This window comes from Aspergillus heteromorphus (assembly GCF_003184545.1).
Source record: "Aspergillus heteromorphus CBS 117.55 chromosome Unknown BO70scaffold_10, whole genome shotgun sequence".
In the NCBI taxonomy this organism is placed as follows: Eukaryota; Fungi; Ascomycota; class Eurotiomycetes; order Eurotiales; family Aspergillaceae; genus Aspergillus; species Aspergillus heteromorphus.
In genome coordinates, this window is record NW_020290415.1 from 381,845 (window position 1) to 397,253 (window position 15,409).

The 15,409-nt window shown below is 53.3% G+C and overlaps 2 protein-coding genes across 2 annotated transcripts; one reads left to right on the top strand and one right to left on the bottom strand.

Moving 5' to 3' along the window:
* Positions 1–1,154: 1,154 nt before the first annotated feature.
* BO70DRAFT_395902 (uncharacterized protein) lies at positions 1,155–2,269 on the bottom strand (the record flags this gene model as incomplete). Its single annotated transcript, XM_025546577.1, has 2 exons — positions 1,155–1,912; positions 1,987–2,269. The coding sequence occupies 2 exons, from the start codon at positions 2,267–2,269 to the stop codon at positions 1,155–1,157; spliced, it is 1,041 nt and encodes a 346-aa protein (XP_025399904.1).
* A 10,973-nt stretch (positions 2,270–13,242) lies between these two features.
* Positions 13,243–14,296, top strand: BO70DRAFT_26549 (uncharacterized protein). Its single transcript, XM_025538944.1, has 2 exons — positions 13,243–13,370; positions 13,421–14,296. Exon 2 carries the CDS (start codon positions 13,488–13,490, stop codon positions 14,136–14,138), a length of 651 nt encoding a protein of 216 aa, XP_025399905.1. The 5' UTR covers positions 13,243–13,370; positions 13,421–13,487; the 3' UTR covers positions 14,139–14,296.
* Positions 14,297–15,409: the final 1,113 nt, after the last annotated feature.

The window sequence follows — 15,409 nt, forward strand, 5'->3', positions numbered from 1 at the left end:
GATAATTCCATATAGAGCAGCTAGATATATATAGATAGATACGTTGTAGGTAAGCAGGTAGGATAGCGAGTAAGTAGTAGTAGTAGTAGTAGTAGTAGTAGTAGTAGTAGTAGAATGGCCATAACAAACGTCAAACCCTATCTATACCTTATATTCATTCTCATTGTTTCCCTAATAACAATCAATGGATGGAACCTAGGGGCAGACAGAAGGAATGGAACCATGTATGTAAGGTCCATACATACACACGGCAACATTACCAAGAATGAAAGAGTATACAAGTCCAATCAAGTCCCGCTTTTTACAGTATCACCATCATCATCACCATCATTCAAATACGGATATCAATCCGTCTCTTACTAAAGCTACAAAGATAGTTTACGAAGATAGTTCATAAGGTAAGAAGATAGGAAGGTAGGAAGATAAGTATAACCAGATAAAGATATCATCTTGTTGTCTTTATCTATCTTGTTGTTCACAAGGTCATATCACATCATAACAAAGGAAATGAGAATGACACAAGGAGAAAAAGAAAGAGAAAAGAAAAAGCTATAATATATATAAAAAGAATAAAAAAAGGTGAAAAACAGAAGAGAAGAAAAAAAACTCTCACCGACAGACTCGTCCAATCAATACCAAACCATACCCCCCTCATTCCCCCCATGATGATGATGATGCATGCATGTGTAATGTATGTACACGCCAAGACCGAAAACCAGCACCAGCGACGCCTGCTCCTTTTTTTCACAAAAAAAGAAAATAAAGGAAATGAAATCTTGGATTCAAATATACAAGAAGTGAAGTGAAGAAGAAGAGAAAAATGCCATGGGGGGGTGGGGGTACTGTCCTGCCCTACCCTTTATTTCCCAGGCGTGAAAGGGTGATGATGGGAAAAAGGGAAGAAAGATATATAATGTAACATGCACAAAAGGGTATCATTCAAAGAAGAAGAAAATAAGAGCAAGCAGATTTGGTCGCTGGGTTTGAGGAGGGAAGAGGGGGGTGGGTGGTGATGGTGGCGGCGGCGGTGATGATGATGGTAGAGTGTGATTGGGGTGGTTTTTTATTTTGGGTTTTTGTGTTCTTTTTTGCTTTAGGGTGCTTTGCCCCCCTTTTCATGCAATCAATGCATGATGATGATAATGATGATTGTTTTATACCATGGCGGTGGCAACCGGGCGACCACTGTGGCAACCGCGTTCGTGACGCTTCATGTTGCTGCGCACGCTGAAAGCCTTGCCACAGCCAGCGTGGGTGCAGCGGAAGGGCTTCTCGCCCGTGTGGCTGTGAGAGTGGATGCGGAGGCTGGAGGGTCTGGAGAAGGCCTTGTGGCAGGTGCGGCAGATGTATCGATCGTGGTTCTGCTGGTAGGGGGTGGTGCTCGACGGGGGGAAGTAGTGGTGGTGCTGCCAGGCCGGGGTGACGGGGGAGATCATCTGCTGGTGGGTCGGGGCCGGGACCGGCGCGGCAGTGGGCGTCACATTGCCAGCAGACTGGTAGGTGGTCGTGGGGGTCGGTCTTTGGTAGTACATGGCGGACGAGGCAGAGGGCTCGATGGGGGAGGAGTAAGAGGCGACGCTGGGAGCGGGAGAAGCGTAGGGAGCGCTAGACACGGGCTGCTGCTGCTGCTGCTGCTGCACGGAACCCTGGCTGGAGATGGACGAACGGTCCGTCGGGCTGGCCAGAGCCACCGGCACCTGGGAGTAGGACTCGGAACGCTTCATCGCATGACCTTCACTAGTGGCGGAGATCGAGGAGGCGGGGGAGTGGCCGGCGCTGTGGAAGCCCGAACCGGGGCGCAATGGGGGTGTTGGTGGCAGGGCGATTTGGGGGCCGTTGGACTTCAAGTCATATGCTTGTTGTGGCTGCGGACGAGTGTCGAGCTGCACTGGGGGGGTCATTCGAGTACGCTCTGCAGGCATCTATCGTCAGCACGGTGGATTTGGGTCTAGACGGGGCGGTTTGTCAAGCGTTGGGGGGCCATACTCGCTGCATGCATCGACGCGGCATCGGCGCCCTCCAGGAGAGTGGAGATGGAGGGGAGAGAGCACTTGGGGGAGTGGTCCTCGACCGGCGGCGACAGCGGTGGTTGCGGGGAGCGGGTGTAGGAGGTCGGGACGGAGGAGGTGAAGTAGGAGTCCGAAGTGTGTTCAATGGAGCGCTTGTAGGGGCCCGCGCGGGGGCTGTAGGAGGCTCGCGACGGGAAGGTCGAGATGGGAGCAGGTCTGGGAGCAGGTCCCGGGTGGGAGATGAGGCTGGCGAGATCCATGGTGAGGGGAGAGAGAGATGGAGGTCAGGGCAGGTGAGGTTCAGGTTGAGGCGTGGAAGAGAGAGAGGATTGGGAAAGATTGGGAAGGAGGCTGTGGAGGTAGCGTGGGCAAGAGGGAGGCTCCCGGGATCATATATAAAGAAGTATCGAGGATGGGATGGATCGGGAGCGGGCTGTGGAACGGGGGGGTATCTATAAAGGACCCAATCCGATGCAAGAGACAAATCCAGGCAAGGTACCAGAGACAAGTGGGGCGGGGGTTGGAAGAGAAGGCAGAGAAGAACGGGGTTTATAGACCAAGCGCGTGGATGGCAGAGGGAGGGGGGAGGGGGGGGGGGGGTGGATAGGCAGTGGAGGGGTGGGGAGCAAGGTTGACAGAGAGGGAAGAGAAAAAAAGAATATTCGGAAATTCGGAATTCATTAAATGCATATTCATAAAAAAAAAATAAAGGTTAATTATAGCTAGGGAGGGGAGTATAGCAAAGCAAAGCAAAAGCAGGCAGGCGGGAGACGCCGACGTGAACCTCCCCCGTACAGTCATCTCGGCGCCGATGATTATCATCTGGCGTGGAAATCGCCCAGAAGAAGAATAATGGGTCGGTCTCTGGCAGTGGCCGGCCGGAACGACACCCACTCCCAGGGACGGATATGCTCCGTTCTGGGAGGCTTCCGGAATGAGCCATCCTTGCGAACAGCAAATAATTTCATTTGTCTTTTTCTTTTTTCGTTATTATTATTTTCAACTCGATTTGATCCTTTTGGGCCAGATGGCACTGAATTTTCCCGAGCCCGCAGTGGCCACATTTCTCGATTCGCTTCGACAAGGGCTGATACCTCCGTCCCAAAGCTTAATTAATGACCAGTGGCCCGGTACCGCGTACGGCCAGTGGCTCACACGCGATGTCTTGCTCGGGCGGGTATTAATTATGATGTATGATTTTCTGGGTTTGCAGCACCCCTCCCTCTCGGCTAACTAGTCACCCTTTCGGTAGACTCAACGAGAGCTAAAAAAACGTGCGCCTCTCCGCCGGTTGCCCCCCCCCCCCCTCCGCCCTTCCCATCTGGACTGCTTCAACTGACGTACCTTGGAACTGGTGAGATGGTGGCAGCTGGGGGAGGAAAAGAGATGCACCATGGATGATGAGGAGGAGGAGGAGGAGGACACAGATGCACAGCCCCGAGAACATCAAGAAGGAGGAGAGGGTAGATCATCTTCATGCCGAGATATCATAGACAAAGAAGCTATACTTACCTACTACTACTTACTGTACCAAGTAGGAAAGGAAAATCCTCCACTTTGCATCGTCATCAGCGTCATCTTCAACCGTCCGATCCAGTCCAAGCCTAAACGGAAAATCCAAAATAAAAATAAAACTGCTTCGAAAAAAAAAAAAAAAAAAAAAAAAAAAAGGCGAAAAAATAAAGAAGGAAAAAAGAAAATGCAAAACCTCCTGAGCGCCCAGTCCCGTCGTACGTAACTGCGTCGTACGAAGGCACACAGATCGGCCGATGGAGAACCAACGGTACTTTCGGGGCTCGGCTACAGTAAGTCTGGCGCTAGTGCAGATCCACGGACACCTTTCCTTTCTCCATCATGCGCCCGGCAGGAGTCAATCATAGATCATCATTAATCATGGGGGACGAGCCGACGGTGCATGGTGCAGTGTGCAGTGTGCAGTGTGCAGTAGTCGATTCTGATCATTATTAAATACCTCTAGGCTCTCTGGGGTATGGACTCCGGCTTACTTTTCGTATGGGCTGAGTACCAGATACTCACACCTTAGCAGGCTATGGGTATCGGCCTACGAGATACAACAGCCCGCAGCCGATCTTCTGGCGGACGGCCGGTCAGTGGACCACCTCAGGCTCCGTCCTGGTTTTACCTGTCACAACGATCCCATGCCCCATAAACGGCTGATCGTTGCCGCACGATCACGCAGCGCTGAGAACCTGATCTCATGTTCCAGCTTCCAACCAGCGGCCTCCTCGCCGTAGATCCTTGGGTTTCGACTCGTTCGAGGGGAGGGGACGGGGGAGGGCGAGTGGAGGAGGGGGGCTGTGGCTGCCTAAGGTACAGACCTGGTTCTATGGTTCACCCACGGCACTTGTCCGTTCTACCTAACATCACTCAATCACACTGACACACTCACGCTGTGGTGGTAGAGTTGTATACGTACCCCGGCCCAAAATGCCAGACATGCTCAGATCACCGGTTTGGGGAAGGGAGGGGGCCCAATAATCTCCCATCTCCCACTCCCACTCCCACTCCCAGATCTCAACCCTGGTTGGGCTCAGGTTCCATTCCCGTTCTTCCGGATTCTAGCGGTCGATTAAACCTCCCGTTCTGGAAATCGACAGAACCGGTCTCATTGCGCACCAGAGAGGGAGGATGTGAGGGTAAAGTCGATCCCCCTGTCTGTCTTTTCTGTCAGTGGTGCTGTGGTGTTGTGGTGTCTGTCCCAGCCAACCTCAGAGGGGTAACTTCCCTCCGCCCTCTCTCTGTCTCTAGTCCAGGGGGGAGAGTCTGAGAGAACGGGGGGTCGGACGGGGACCGGGGAGGAACAAGGGAGGGATGGGGGGAGGGGGGGGGGGGGCCATCATGAGGCATGACTCGCCTGTTCTGTGATGGGAAATGTCTCCGTGATGGGCCATCATCTCTCGACGACCGACAGTCCGACTACCAGGCCCTTGGGGCCGGCTGACGGAGTCGCGGCACGATGCGCGGATGGCAGCTCCTGTTCAGCATCGGGCTAACCTGAGTCTGCCTAGCCGCCATCACCAGGAAGGGAATCTCTGGACGATGCTGTCCCATCCTTGCCCTTCCCTTCCTTTTCCTCGGGGGGGCCAAGGGATTTAGTGCGATGAGGGAGCCGGAGATTATCGTGGCGCGGACGGCCAACGAGAGGCCGGAGAATGCGAAAAGGCCAAGTCCCCACGCTAATCCCCGGGTGACTAACCTAACTCCGTTAGGGGCGTCTAGAGTAGCTCTCGCATCTCTATATTGAATGTTCCGTCGGCATGGGAGAGCCAGAGCCTACTGCTAACTATCCATCTAAGTCTAACAGTAGCAGTACTAGTATCTATCTAATGGCCGGCTTCGATCGATCGTGTGGGCGGCGGCTGCTATTCTAGGCCGAGACCAGGGTAGCCACGGCATCTATCCAAACCGCCAGACAGGGCAGGTATCTAGTCGATAGATGTCCGTCCCTTGGGCGGTAAGTAAGTACTTAGCAGTGTATGCAGCAACCGAGAACCCCTCATCCAACAAGAATCCCGAAGAGACCTGCCTGCATCGCCGATGCACCCTACTACTCGCAGTGCATGCATAACCAGCCTTGACTCACATACCTAGGTAACTACTGACTGGCCCAGCAAAAAGGAAATCCAAAAACAAAAAGAAAAAGAAAATTCAAACTCTCCTCATGATTGATCACCCACACTGCGGCCACTGCTGCAGGTTAGTGGGATGCATTATTACAATCCAGTCGAATGTGTGGCTGGTCAATGACGTCGAATGAGTCTTTTTTTGGTGTCTGTATGTCCCTCATCGTCGGGTGCCTAAAGCCAGGGCCGGGCCTGGACAGGACAAAGCGACAATTGACTTTGTAGGCTACAAAAAAAAAAAAAAAAAAAAAAAAAAAAAAAGAAAAACAGGATACAGGGGGACAGGCCGAGTCGGTGGTAGGTAGGTAGTAGGTAGGTCGGTCGGTCGTGATGGTATTGCTTCTTTGTTCGGGTCGCAAACTTAACTTAGAACCTACCTTACTTGCCTACTTACCTTACCAACCTAGGTACCAACCAAAGGTACACCTAGTAGGTCATGCATAGGGTACGGCAGATGAACCCGCCATTCCAGATGGCAGTGACAGATACTACCACCACCACGACCACCACAGCCGCGGGATATTACTCCGTAGTAAGCACCGAAAACAACTGCCGAAAGACACGGCGCACTAGGCGTGGGATTCCCTGCCAATTAATCCCTCCATTAGGATCGACCGTCAGATCATGGCATGGGTCAGCGAGTCCGACAGCTGATGGACAAGAAAAGAGCCACACTAAAGAAGCTTCCACTCCATAATTTAATCCAAGGGGGAGGGGGCTACGGCTACAGGTAGTGTGTTACGCAGTGCTATGGCACCGAACATCTAGATCATAGATGTATGGTTGTAGATGGACCTCGACTCGGGACACCTTAGCTGGAGCTGGAGCTGGAGCAGCTGGAAGCTCAGTCAGTGTGTGCACGAGACGAGACGAGATGCCTCCGCTCTCCCTCGGCCGGGAGATCCATGATAATTATCCACGCGAGCCCCGAAAGGGTTATGGAGACGAGGAGTGGACAGTAGACTTGGGGAGGGGGGGGGAACCCGACCGACCAAGCTACCCTAATTGTTGATCATCAGTGCATTAGGAAGTGTTCCAGTCTGGATCCGAGATCAGTCCGTCGGATGAATCGCGCGCGCGTACCACAATATTAATTTCTATCTATCCAGTAACAGTGGGATTTGGTACACCGCATGTCATATTCTTTCTTTCTTTCTTTTTTTTTTTTTTCCCTTCTTCTTCTTTCTGTTCAATTAACGTTTCACAAGCTCGTGGTTGAACGCTGGGCCTACTCCTTAGTTCCCACTAAGTACCTGTCCGTAAATGATGTATGTACATATCTCGCTACACAAAAGCGCTCAAACTTTCAGACTCGTACCTCGTACATAAGTCACAAAACACAAACTCCAAGATGATTTGTCCGCAATCCCTCTCTTTGCTTATTATTTTCCCGAGACGATCAGCCGATAGTGGCGGGCCACACCGCGCAGCCGATTACCGCATACGTACCTGAGGTACGACAGCGAGCGTCCGGCCTCTTCTTTCAAACCCTCCCTTTCCCTGGGGCTGGGGGGCTGGGCTGGGGCCGGAATGGTCCCGTCGGAGGTGACTGGTTGGATGGGCCCTTACTAAGGCAGGCAGCCTCACGCCAAGGTGCAACAATGGCACAGTCGATCAATGAACTGAGGCCCCCACCCAAACATTATTAACAGCGATCGACCTGCCAACTGTCGGCGACGCCGGATTACATCATCTTTAGCCAAATCTCTGCCTTCCACCACTGTATAGTTACTGTTGTTACTGTCAACTGCCAGCTTCCAAGGCATCGCTGCAACTGCAAGATTAAATATTGATCGGCCGGGAGGGAGTCTCTTCAAGTTCAGGGTCAAACCAAAGCAGGTATTTTGGACTACTATGTAACTAGATAGGCCCTGGCCCTGGCCCTGGCCCTGGCCCTCACTCCCACGTCCCACCCCACCGGATCCCTCTTTGATACTCACTATTGCTGACACTGACTCTGCCTACCTGTACTCCGACTCCGTTCAGTATAGTCCTTTACCAAAAAAAAAAAATAATCATAGTTAAGTTGGGTTGGGTTGGTGGTAGAGTTAAACGAAACAACCAACCCGAATCAACGCTCCAAAACCCGACAAACCCGACCGGTCGGTTGACCGCCCCGACCGACCGACCGACCGACAGACAGACAGACAGAACACCGACCTAAGTACAGTGGTTACTAACTACAGGACAGGCTACGTAGGCTGTAGCACCCAGTTTCCCATGTGCAATTGATTCCCCAGCGGTCCTAAACTTTATTAAACGAGGCCCGGCTAAAACCAAAAGGTCTCGTGGAAGCGAAACTTACCCAGCCAATCAGGACGCGTCTGCTGCCGACGGCAATGCTGAGTGAGCGGCATTGGCAGTCCAGCCAGTCCAGCTATCCCGGAGATAGAACGGACGGACGGACGGGGACGGCTTTTGGTTCCCTCCCCCTTCGTTTATGCTTGTTAGATTAATTAACTTGCCTTGCTAAATTAACTCAACTACCAGGGATGTTGCGAACGAACGAACGAACGAACGAACGACCGAGGCCGAGATGAGATGAGATGAGATGAGATGAGGCGTCGGCCCAGGCTGCTGGGTTCGCTTCCTACTATAGTTTCTACCGTAGTTGTGGAAATGGAATGCCGGTTCCGAGAATTTTCCATCCCTCCCTCCCTGCCTGCCTGCCTGCCTGCCTGCCTGCCTGCCTCCTTCTATGGAGTTCCGGAGCTCCATGGTAGTAGGACGTACGGAGTAGGTGGTAGGTGTCTCCTTCGTCATGCATATTTGCGTATTTGTCCATTCGGGTCCGGGGCGGGTGGGTGATGTTTCTGATCCGCAGCACGCAAACCGGTAGCAGCAATCAATAATTACGAGATGTTTGAGACAAGACACAAGACAACACACCTCTCTCCTCCCCGCCATCAAACCCCTCCCAGTTCCAAGTTCCAAGTCCCAAGTCCCATTTCCAACTCCAACTCCAAACTACAAGACCAAGACCCTCAGTCCCCTCCTCAACGGGCAAGTCACAGATTCAGATTCAGATTAAGTTTCATCCAAGCGAACGGAAATCCCCAATCTGAAACACGGAATCGGAAATATAATATCCTTATCCTATTTCGCCAGGAAACGCGAACAACCGGGCGCGGGCGCCCACAAAAAAAAAAAAAAAAAAAAAAAAAAAAAAGTGGGAGATGCCGACAACATTCCTGTTACTATGACTGTTACTGTTACTGTTACTGTTGTGGGGAAGGAAAAGGGAAAGAAAAGAAAGCGAGCGAGTAAGACCGAACCGACGCGGCGGCGCCCACACGACGCAACACAAACCCAGGGAACGAGAAAAACCCAAGCTTCTGATTCTCGGGACCCAAACTCGGTTTGTGGGATGTGGTTGGTCAGATGGGGGGAGCCCTTGATGCCCTGATCCACTCCCTCGGAAGTACCGCGAGACAGGACGATCATTTCCCCCCCCCCCCCTTCTCCCCATCCCCTCTCTTCCCCCCCTCGGAAGTGCGGATGAGCGTCGACACTACTCCGTAGCTAGGGCTTTTTCTGATTCTTCTACCCAGCACCCACCCCTCTCTCCCCTCACGACCCCTCACCCCTCACTCACCCCCTGGGTTTCTGGGTCACTATCTATCTTAGTACTGACTGGGTCACGACTGGGTCACGACTGGGTCACTACTGGGTCACGACTGGGTCACGACTGGGTCACTGGTTCACTGGTTCACTGGTTCACTGGGTCACTGGGCAACTATACTGGGTCAGAGGAGGTTCCAGAACAGACCCGAACGGGAAGAAAAGTGGGCGCTGTACACGTGTTTGAGCCTTGAGGGGTGTGGGTGGATGGGTTGTGATCGCATCAGATGAAATCGGTAGTATCTATCTACTCCGTAGTCCGTACTATCTATAGTAGGTAGTCAGTAGGGACTGTGTATCTAGTCATCGATGAATAATGATGGAATGGATCATTGGATTTGGGACTGGATGGATGGGATGGATGGATGGGATGGATGTATGGGATGGATGTATGGGATGGGATGGGATGGCCCAAAAGCATGGACTCCATATTATGGGGTCGCATACGACAGCAACTAGCCCTAAGCGCTGGGCGATGCTGATGATCATATGAGATCGATGGAGTGTGCTGGTGCTGCCTCATCTATCTACCGGGAGGGGGGGGAGGATAGCCTTCGCCTAAGCGCGTGGACGGGAAAATCGCCGAGCTTAAAGGGTCGGTCGATTACTTTGTATATCTTGCCCTTGGACGGGATGGCATGGGGTGGGCGAAGGGCGAACTGGTCGGCCTGCCTGAATCGGGTGATCTCAACGAAGGAAGACGAACCCATGTTCCGCCGCATCGCCATCCTGACATGCCTACTATTCCCGGGCATCAATGAGGCGAGGAAAGGGGTTAAGGTTGACGTTGTCCCACCCACCCACCGTACATCATCTGCCATGAGTAACTACGGAGTACCTACTACGAAGGGAGGGAAGCGGAACTGTGGTCGCAATCTTTAGTCGCGCGCGACGCGACGCAACGCAACGCAACGCAACGCAACTCAATGCCTTGCCATGACTTGGGTTACCGAATGAATCGCATCTCGTTTTCTTCTTCGGGGGCCTTTCCACGATCCGGTGATACACAGGATGCGAAAGGTCCTTTGTGTTGAACGCACTGGGTAAACGCATGCCTGGGCGGGCGGACGGTGGTCCATGCATGTATGCAGCGTCAGATCACTCGAATCACTCGAATCGAATCATTCAAATATGCCTCCGCGGTGTAACTGTGACGTGATATGTCTTCTTTGTTCCTGTTTCTCGGCCCCCCCCCCTGGCGTTCATAAGGAATAATGCCGGATGGGGATAACTAGTATGAGTAAGCAGTGCAGCGGAGCTGTTCGGCATGGACGGCGTCCGGCTGGACGACGGTCGGGCGACGGGCAGATTCCGAGATAAACTTGATAAGTTGATAAAGATTGACAATGATGTGCGCGCCGATCATCCAACGCTCTCCAACGCTCCAGCTTGGACCGCCCCAATAGTCCTCGGGAATACTACTGCAAGTCGCTTAGCGGCGGGTATCAATAAATCGGGGCCTCCCCCCTTGTTGTCCCCTGACAATATTAAGAATAGAAACTCCATGATGGAATGATGAGCAAGCGCGCGCGGAACGGGAGTGGACGAAAGTCAGTGGTCGTGGGACTATTGGATTCAGACAGGGTAGCGGTTGCTATTTCTGAATTATGGGATGAGATCACCCTGTCGAGTGTCGACCCTCGAGACGGGAGCGACTGATGGATGATGAGTCGTGTCGGATCCCCCGCCCGACGCAACCAGTGAGCGCCTCGCATACCGAGGTCGGACTCTGACGGTCAGACCTCAAAAGTCTCAAAGACTCGGGCCCAAGCAAACAAGGCCCCGCGGCACAACCCGCCCAGCCACTAGCCAAACCTTGCTAACCACCGCTAGCCACCCACTCGTTTGTTTCATTTGTCGCCGTCCCGGCCACCGTCTGTCTGGCTTCTTTGTTCTTTGCCGAAGGATGGATAGATAGGCGGGCGGTAAGTGTAAACTGTACTTAAGCAAGATGTGACGGTTGCCGATCAAACTAAGAGCAGCAGGAGGAAACTGATGCCGGGCTTCAAAGCATCGAGCCAGTATACAGGGTAAGTGGTCACGGTCACACCGTACGGCGTACAAAGTCGTGGGAGTACTCCGTACTAGTGGTACCTACAGGTAGTAACTAGGTACTATGTACCTAGGTACTATAGGTAAGGTAGTACTCCGTACTACTGTGTGCCTGAGGCCCAAAGTACGGCGTTCTCCGACGGTTTGTGTGACCTCCGAGTCTCTACGGACTACTACGGAGTACCATTTCTTGCAGCAGTGGTGGTCTTTGCTTTTGGCGGCTCCATGCGACCGTGGAGACTGGAGAGAGGTACCTAGATACCTACCTCCGTACCTCGCCTCTCGTATTCTTATTTCTTATTCCAATTTGAATTCCCAATTATTTTTATTCCCACCGGTCAGGGTTACACAAAGACCCGACGTCCACACGGTTAACCGATCTCTATCATCTGCAGAGTGCAGACTGGACACTGACGCATGGACGCCATCATGCAGGACAAGCGTCATATCCTGGAAATCAGCCCATACGCGATGGCCCTGACCCGCCCCGACTGGGGCTAACTTGGTCGTCTGGGTGGCACCTCCTTGCTCCAAAGGCTCCATATCCAAGCCCAAGCCTCCAAAAGCCCCGGTTTGCTGCTTGCTAAGCTGCTAAGCTGCTAGGTTTCCAAGTAGTGGCTTGCTAAATTGCTTGCTCCAAACAAGCGAAATCTAGAGCCCGGCACTTGACGGCCGTGACAGCCGTCAGGATCGAGGCGTCGCGCCTGTGATTGGAGGTGTGGCCGGCAGAGGGCAAGCGCCTACCTCAGTCTCAAGCAACCGGCACAATGGATGGGGATTAACTTGCCTAGATCCAGCATCTTCCCCGAACGCCACGTTGGTTAGTCAAGGCGTCGAGCGCAGATCGTCATCAGGGAACTAGACTAGGGGCGCGGTGGGTTCGTGGGGAACGAACACAAGTCGCAGCCAAGCGGCCAAGCAATGGCAACCAGGCAGCCAGGCAGCCAGGGGTCAATACCGTTATTACAGAGATTAATTACTACGGAGGACTGAAGGTACTGTTACTGTCCGGCGTACAGGAGTGGTGGCCATGATACTCCGTCGGGGGCGTCGAGATCCGACATGGCCGGAGTCGAGGTTAGCGGCATTTTTGGGGAGGGGGGGGAAGCTTAGGATTGGGGAGCTGCAGGGTGGTCAGAGTGGTCAGGGTGGTCAGGGTGATGGTGATGGTGGTGGTGGTGGTGGTGGGTGGTCGGCTGTGTAAAGGCGCGGGTGATGTTTGAGCCTTTAGGCTTCGCGACGCAAGCTGTGGCTGACTGGGGGTTTTACTGGCTAGCGTGGGCGGCCCCTGAGCAAAGATGCCGACAACGAAGGGGAGAGAACTGCTGGAGCGGGCGCCGCTAGAGACGGTCCTAGCGGTGGTAGCGGGCTGGCGAAGTTCTGGACCCTGGTCACTTCATTTCACGTGGCAGACGTCGGCTCCGCCTGCAGCTGCGGTCGGCCCTTCCCGAGTTTGGCACCAAAGCCGATGCACTATTTGGGCAAGCGTCACGCTGTGTCCCGGTCGCCCTCCCCATTACGTAGCGCCGGGGGTAACATTACCACCCCAATACGGTCAACAATGCAGAATGCAGCAAACTGGATACCGAATGCAGGAATGCGGGATTTCAGGGATGAATAATTTGGATTGCTGGGTTCTATTTTCTTACCTACTTTCTGGGAAGGTGCTAGGGCCCAGGAGATATTTTCCTGGGATCTGCCATCAATGTGGTTGGTTTTAAACGCTCTCTGAGAACCTCATCGTCTTACTCATCTGCCGGGAGCCATCCCCAAATCGGCCTCGTTTACACATGCCTGACTTAGTAGTGGCCACTTGGTCCAGTACATTCTTGCAACTTGCAATCCGCTGCTAAATCCCGATCACTTGATGCGCGTTGCTTCTTCAATCAAAAAAAAAAAAAAAAAAAAAAAAAAAGAAATCCTCCACTCCAGCTGGACTGGACGCCTTTCCCCGATGATCCTCATCGGAGGGATTCTGCTTTGCGAGGCTACCACCAGCACACCGTTCGGAAACATGTGGATGCCAGAATGGGTCCCTCGATCGGTTGGTTCCCCATAGATAGATTAAATGATTAAATTAATATATCTGCCTAGTATAAGGCCACCAGGTGGGCAGCCGACCCAGGCTGGCCCGAGTCATGTCATGCCTCATGGCTAGCCGATGTCAGAGCCAAACCCAGTCCCAAGGATCTCGGACCAATCCTGCCCATGGAGCCAACCCTTTCGGCGGTCGATCCCAAAAGGAAGCGATGCATCTGGGACTGGGCGAGAGAGACACGCAGTCTGGTTGCACAAAGGCATGGGTGACAGGAGCTGCGTATGTCTGCGTGTTTGGGCGTGCATGACTCGCATCCTCGTGCCAGTCCGGGTTTTTGCCTCAGCCACCTACCTGTCAGTGTCAGTGTCAGTGTCAAAGTCAGTGTCACATCTGTTAGGAACGGTGCCATCACTAGAAACTCTCTCTCTCTCTCTCTCTCTTCCGTACTCGTTTCCACTCCCACCACCACTACTACTGAGACTTCAGGCAGAACCTCGGTACTTCCACCGCACTATCGGCTCAGCTACCACGTCGCCGTACTCCCGGAGATTGGACACACGATCCCCACTTATCGTGTGCGTGGTGGAGTCCACAATCCCAATGATCCCATCCCCCCCCCCCCATCGCGCATCTGAAATCCTGTCGGATGGCCTCGGTCGGCGGCCAACTGGCCCTGGCCTGGAGATCACCACCGCCTCCGCGGAGCCAGAGCCACTTGCCATGCTGAGTGTTTCCCACTCCGTTCCATCCTTCGGCATCCGTTGTTCGACGTGAATGGTCTACGGCTGCTAGTGGCAGCCGGCGGACCCCACTCCATCCTGCTTTGGACTGGATATCTCCGGCCTTGGGCCTGGCGGGGTGGGTCGGCGCGTGGGTGGCCCATAAGGCCAGCCATGGATGGGGGGGTTCTAGGAGGTCAATATGGATGAGACTGCCACGAGGAACTAGGGACGCCCTTCATCAGCTGCGCCTGGGAGTCTTGCCTCTGTTCATGGGGGTGCTCCGTGGATGGTGAGGAGTTCGGTGTTTGGGTGACGATGATCCATGCTTTTGCCGTTGCTATCATTGCTGTTTTCACTACTGTTGCTGCTATACACGGGGGAAATGGATAGCGACATGGGAACGGGACTGTGGACTGGACTGGACTAGACCATGATGCCGAGGAGATATCCAGTTCCAGTTCCAGTTCAAGCTAGATGGTGGAGTTCCCGTATATGGAGTATGGATACGTACTCGATCGAGCTTCGATTCGAGGCCTGGCTCAATCACAATTCCAATCACAATCACATGAAGATGAGCGCTCGCCGCTCGCTGCTCGCCGTTCGCCGCGTGAAGCGAGCGACTCGACGATCCTGGCCGCGCCGCCGTGGATATCTCCGTTCCTGACGCCAGGAAGGTGCCCCCCGTGTCTACCGATGCTAGTCTGGACTCGACTTCTAACTTGGTTACTCTGAACGAAAGGTCAGGACAGACTGGATGCGTTTCCCGTCTGGGAATGACAATCGTCCTCCGTAGACTGGGTTCGAGACCCTCAGGCCATCCATCTGCCATTGTTTGCTTTGCTTGTCTTGCCACCCGGCCTTCTTTGGCATCCCTTCATCCCACTAGCCAAATACTGGGTCTACTACGGAGAATGTAGCCTGTCGGCTGTAGAGGCAAATCCAGGTCGGCTTCCTGGCGTGCAGCAGACTAACGGTGGTCGAGACAACGGTTGTCCGACAGGACAAACTACTGGTAGTCTGTAGTCTGTCTGTTTGATATCGCTTCACTTCACACCCTTGCTAGCACCATCATACAATTTACTCTCTCTCTCTCTCTCTCTCTCTCTCATCTTCGATCTATGCCATCCTTGTGCGAAGTCATCCCTCCCCTCCCCTTTCTTTGTGGTCCATTACTGGCAATGGTGCCTACGACCCTGGCAGCCTTCTTTTCAACTTTCGTCTCCAGATGCCTACTGCAGAAAGTACCAGACATGACATGGCATGGCATAATGTACCATGGTATCCATGTACCTTTTCGTGCATAATAGCCAGTTACATAGAAGT

Bases quoted from the DNA above. Each gene is read 5' to 3' on its own strand.
- BO70DRAFT_26549 (XM_025538944.1), top strand. From the start codon at position 13,488: ATGTCAGAGCCAAACCCAGTCCCAAGGATCTCGGACCAATCCTGCCCA.